General features: G+C 39.5%; 1 protein-coding gene across 2 annotated transcripts in view; it reads left to right on the forward strand.

Annotated features, from left to right (window-relative positions):
- ABHD5 (abhydrolase domain containing 5, lysophosphatidic acid acyltransferase) overlaps positions 1 to 5,106 on the forward strand; it is a 32,671-nt gene extending 27,565 nt beyond the window's left edge. The window contains exons 6-7 of one of the 2 annotated variants that reach the window (XM_080796669.1): positions 2,158 to 2,344; positions 2,877 to 5,106. In XM_080796669.1, the coding sequence (XP_080652795.1) occupies positions 2,158 to 2,344; positions 2,877 to 2,966 (277 nt within the window). In that variant the 3' untranslated portion in view covers positions 2,967 to 5,106. The remainder of the gene's footprint in view (positions 1 to 2,157; positions 2,345 to 2,876) is intronic. The other variant, XM_080796670.1, reaches the window with a different exon arrangement.
- The last annotated feature ends 894 nt before the right edge of the window (positions 5,107 to 6,000 follow it).

Genomic DNA, 6,000 nt, shown 5'->3' on the forward strand with positions numbered 1-6,000 from the left:
GCGACTGAACTGCAAAAGTAGATGTTTCCTGTACCGTGGATCTTCTTAGAAACTTTTTCTGTTCAAAAGGGTATTAAGTCTCCCCAAGTGCATGGGAGATGCCAGTCAGCATGGTTCCAGTTCACATGATGACTGCACCCCTCTTTTGGCGAGCACTTTTTAATGATCCTGGATCAGCATGACAAACACAGCTACATGGGTGAAGAGTAAGTGAGGCTGAAGACTGGGAGGAGGGTTTTGCAGGTATTTTGACAGTGATTAGAAGAGGGGAGAAAGAAGGAGGAAGAGCCTGTGAACATGGTAGCCACAGGAAGAAGGAGGGCCAAACAGAGAGAGGGGTTTCCTATTTTTTAAAATATATGACTTATGGACATGAGATATAAGACAACAGTGGAGAAAACAGCCTGAAGATAGTGGGGACCTAGAAGGAGCCTGGAAGACAAGACCCTGGAGTTGCTAGGGAGAGGGTCAGGCACAGTGTAGGCAGAGAAGAGCTCCAGTTCTCAGGCTTTATGATGTACCAGAATTGCTGGGGTTGTCAAATATGTGATTCCCGAGCCCTGTTTCTAAGACTGATTCGGTGATCCTGGGCTGATTTTTATGCTTCAGATTATGATTTTGATGCTTCAGATGACTCCAGTGTAGGTGGGCCATGGGCCATACTTCAGGACCTGGAAGTGGTACCTCAGCCTTTCCAAGGTGGAGGCTCGGGTACAAGGCCGAGAGGCTAGGTGAAGAGCCAGCCTCCCTCAGTTTTGGCATAGTACATGCACACCTGCTTTATTAAAGGGTCGAGGCTGTGGCACCTGTTGGGGTGGAACGATAGCCTTAGTCTTTTTTAATAAAGTAGGTTAGAGGTTCTCTGCCAAGAATGAGGGAAGCTTGGAGAGGTTTTGGGGTCCTGAAGAGACTGACATTTTGTGGCTCACTAGGCCATTGGGTCTGGTGGGTAAGGACTTCACATGCTACTGACTTGTTCCAACAGTTTTTAGTGCTGAGCTCCACGTACATCACCTGGTTTACTGCTTGGTCTTCATGCTTTATTTACTTACATTTCAGGATTACGTGTGTCTGTGTAGTGCTGGTTTGTTGTCTTTCTTGTGGTAGAACTTTAATTCTTCATAACAGACAGTTCAGAGTTGTGCCTAGTACTGCAAGGAAACAGAAGTGACAGCAAAGTGGGTCTATCCTGGGAGTTTGCAAAGTGCTGTGTGCTCTTTCTTGTGATGATCAGTCAAGTGTGGGCAAAGGAAAAAGATACAAAGGCTCAAGAAAGCAAAGTTTATTATACTCATAGGTCCTGGGCCGGGGAGGGGGGTGTCACTGAATGCCATGAGGGTTTCAGGGAAGCAGCAGATTTTGGTCAGGTGGCAGAAAACAGTAAAAGGGAAAGTTGAGGCCAGAACTTTCATTGGGTTCTTCAGGAAAGGCAAGGAGGGGTGTGGCAGACAGTTTAGGACTGGGTAGTTGACTAATTGCGGTGGGCTCTAGGAGGTAGGGGTGATCTCATTGCCTGGTGCCTGGCCCTGGGCTGGTTAAGGCAGAGGAAATCCCTCCTGGATGTGTGGGCAGTACAGAAGAGGCATGGCTCTGGATTGGTTAGTTGGCATATGACAGGCGTGTTCCTAGTTGAATCCTTTGCTGTCTTTAAGAATGGGTTAGCTGCAGGAGACACAGTCTCTCCTTAGGTAGAAAGGTTTTTTTAAACATTAAATGTCTTTCTATGTAGAAAATAAAAAATGTAAATACACATTCCACATTTCTTATCTTGGTACTGGTTTTTTAACTATAACAGGTAAAAACCTGGTGCCATGCACATGTTGAAAAGTTACCTTCTACATTTGAAACAAGTTACAGTAGGAAAAAAAAAAACATTTTAACTCTCCCACAGGGAATTTAATGATAGGGTTGCATGTTTGATTTAGAAGAAGGTGACTTTTAATCCACTAGAATTCAGAGCATCCTTGTTTATCAAACAAAAGCATGTATCTTCTGTGGGAATTGTTTCTTATACTTCCTAGTATATTATTTTCTATTCAGACTGAGGTTTTTCTTAAATGGGGGAGAAGCTAAACGTGAGTGTTTTTCATGGAGGTGGGGGTGCAGTTCATACTCATCCCTCGAAGTCATGTGTATGTTGTTTTCCTTTTCTTTAAGTGGTGAGACGGCGTTCAAAAATATGACTATTCCTTATGGATGGGCAAAAAGGCCAATGCTCCAGCGGATTGGTAAAATGCACCCTGACATTCCGGTTTCGGTGATCTACGGCGCCCGATCCTGCATAGACGGCAATTCTGGCAACAGCATCCAGTCTTTACGACCACATTCATATGTGAAGACAATAGTAAGTGTGTGGCTTAGTTTGGGTTTTCAGTTGTAGGTGAATCCTGCTGTGTTATGTTCGCTTTCAGTGAGGTTTCACTTTCACCGTGCTTTCAGATCTGAGCTAGACTTCCAGCCTCCATCAGGACCTGATGTCACTTGTGATGAGGGACAGGGTTTGACCCACACACATTTTCATGTCCAGACTGGCCGTGCCTGTCCTTAGAGCCGTGGTATCTCCGAGGTGGGTGTGGGACATGCCAGTGGCACCTGTCCCACTCCCACCTCACAAGGCAGCATGTTCTCACTTGATTCATTTTGATTTGCTGGCCCCGTCATTAGTGGTCAGTTTGGAATTTTTTTTTGCATATAAAATTTTACTAAGGTCCAGTAGATTTTTCTATTCTCAGATTGTGTATTTGATGGAAATACATGAAAGTTGCTCATTCTTTTATGTTTTATTTCTGTGTAGCTGTTCTCTCTTTCATTGCTAAATGTCTTTACTTTTGTGTTGTATTAAGTAAGTGCTTTTGCGACTCCTTTTCCTTTCTCAGGCCATTCTTGGGGCAGGGCATTATGTGTATGCAGATCAACCAGAGGACTTCAACCAGAAAGTAAAGGAGATCTGTGACACTGTGGACTGAGAACACCGAAGAGGATGTGGGAGAGCCTGCTGACTGATAGAGTTCCTCAGCAATACTGTGCAGTCTCCTGTGCAGAGTAAGGAATAAAACAACAGAACCAGCAGTCTTCTTGACTATACTTCGCACATATTTTCTTTATGAAGTTGCTTGCACATTTAAACCAGTTAGTGCCTTCTAGAAGAATGGCTTTCCTTTCTCCTATGCAAAATCAAAATAGTCAGGAGTCTACAAATGTAATAGCTTTAATAAAAGGTTATTTGCCCCTCTCCTGTACTGAAAAATTAAATTTTTCAACTGAATTTTTTCATTTCTATCTAACTTTGCTATGACAGGTACTTTTTATATTTCAGTCTATATTACCAATTTTAAAAGGTGATTACTGGGTCTATAATTTTATATATTGTAATGGTGCACTTTATTTTCTTTGCTTCTATTTACCATGTCTAATAACTGATATAGTTAATCACAGTTTTGTGTGTTTTTAATGTGAAAAGTTATCACTTGTTTAGAATCTTTCACTTCATTTTTGAAATGGAGTGATGAGATACCTACTATTTTGGCTAAAAAATGGGATTTTGATCACTAGCATTAATTTTTCTGATTTTCCTCTGTTCTGTATTTAAGCAGTGTTTAACATTTTAAGTGTGGTCTATCCTGATGTATCTGCAACCACATAATTCCTTAGGATATTTTATATGTGATATAATTCTATACTTCAGGGAAATATGACATTAATATTTAAGTGATTTAAGTACTAAAAAGCCTTAACTAAAAGTGTGTCGTTTCCCTGCCCCCCCCCATTAATACTATTCTTTTCCATGAGCCAGGATGCAGCGTAAGGAATAGATGTCCTTCTGAGGGGATATTAAGACTGCTGTCTTCCAGTAAGCCAATCATATATTGTCACTAACCTCTGACTCCTGTAGATGGGTGCTAAAACTGGATTCCATTTTTAACCACTAAAATAGAAAAATAGGTGGTGCTCTTACATCTCATGGCACCAGAAATGGGATAGTGTTTGGTTGTTGGGTTTTTGTTTTTGAGGTTTGTGTTGGTTAAATAATACACATACTTGAAGTTATATTATAAAAGCTATATAAGGTTGAACTATTTGACAATAACTACCATCAGGTGTAACACTTTCTTGTTTTAAAATGAAGAAAACTTCTTTGCAACTGTGAAAATTGCCTTGTGATAACTGGCTGCTGAGAAGACCCTCCAAAAAAGAAAATTGAATAGGATTGTCATCAACAAGGCATCTTTGCCTTATGTTGGCTAACATTGGTTGTCTAGGAGAAAGGTGGTTATGTAAATAAAAAGAGTGAGCTGTTTATATGCAAATAAAGGTTTAGTGGTTTTGTCTGTTGGTGTTTTAAATGGTTAATTAGGAAATCTGTAGTTAGGAAATGTAAGGTTGTATCACTGTGGATTAAGTGCCAGAAACATCAACATTGTCTTCCCTACAAAGGAATAGGCAAATTATACTGAAGCACAACAGCTTCCCAGTGAACAGTCTGTCTCAGTTGGCACCTTAACTAGGTTACTGCAAAAGGTAACATGAGAGCCAAGACAGGTTCATACTCCTCTACCTAACAAACAAAAGTAGTCTATACTTTTTATTTAGTATCTTAGAGGGCTAGCTACAAGGCTTCAAGTGACACAAATAGTTTGGGTAATATTTTTGTATTTTTGACACACTCTCCAGTCTCTCTTAATTGCGTAAGTGACAGTTTTCACAGGAAAGTTTCTGCAAAGGAAACTTGCTCTCAGCCCTTGTAGGGAAGTTACTAGTTCACTTAGTAAATGGAGTTTCTGACCACAGATGTGCAAAGTGATTCAGGAAAATTGTACCCAAATGTCAAGTGGAACTTACTTTCCTACCAACTGATTTTGCTTTGTTTAAGAAATACTGTCATAATTCATTTTAAAAGTTAAATTTTCCCTTGGATTATAGAATATGTAATTTTGTGAATATTGAACTAGCCGAGAAGGTCACAATCCTTAAATTCCTAAAAATACAGTGGGTGCTAAATGTTTCCTTAAAAAATTCTATTACAGTATTTGATCTTTGCTAAATTGTACACACCGTACTTCAGCTTTATTTTACAGAATAAATTTTACTGTGATAGTTAAACAAGTCAGCTGCTGTATATTTTCTTGAGTTTTTGGTATAGCCCAGTCAGTTTATACTAGTTACCATAGGACCATGGATCCAGTGGGTGTGTAGTAACGCTTGTTGGCTTTGGGAGGGGAGGCTGCTCTGCACTGTGCTGACCTCCATACATGGGCTATTTTGGGTTCATGCAGCCCTTAGTGCGATGTCTGTTTCCTTCTAAAATGAATTTTCAAAAAAAAGTTTGCCTAGAGTTGGTTTCAGAGTATTATTTAGAAAACACTTTTGATGTGTCTCTGTTTATATAGATGTATATTATATATGTACATACTTATATATATTATATATATATATATAGAGAGAGAGAGAGATGGGTGTACTAGATCCCAATAAAACAAGTTCTTTCCTATATAAATTATTGGGAAGAATAAACAATACTAGCCGGAAGAGCCCCAGAAAAGAACCGAGAGGGAGGAGGGATAACCCTATTGGATATCATAACATTACTAAGAACAATATAAAATCCAGGAATTTAGTATATGATAATGGAAGCATGTGATTGATGGAGAAGACTTAATAGTGTTCAGAAACACGTGGTTAACTATACAAAAGAAAACAAAGTTGAATCCATTTCTCACACTGCACAAGGATAAAATCTGAATGGATCAGAGACCCAGCTGTGAAAATGAAAGCTAAGTAACTGCAAGAAGATATGTATCAACTCCTTTGTGATCTGAGAGGAGGGAACACTTTCCTATGACTGAAAATCCAGAAGCAGCAAGTGGAAAAGTTTGCATCTTTAACTGAAAGAGTTTTGGATGGCCAAAAAACCAAAGTTAAAAAGTAAATAAATAAACTGGCAAAAATATTTGCACTATTTGTTAAAGAAGGCATACATTGCTCTAACATATGAGGAATTTT

This window comes from Martes martes, assembly GCF_963455335.1.
Source record: "Martes martes genome assembly, chromosome: 1".
Taxonomy (NCBI): Eukaryota; Metazoa; Chordata; class Mammalia; order Carnivora; family Mustelidae; genus Martes; species Martes martes.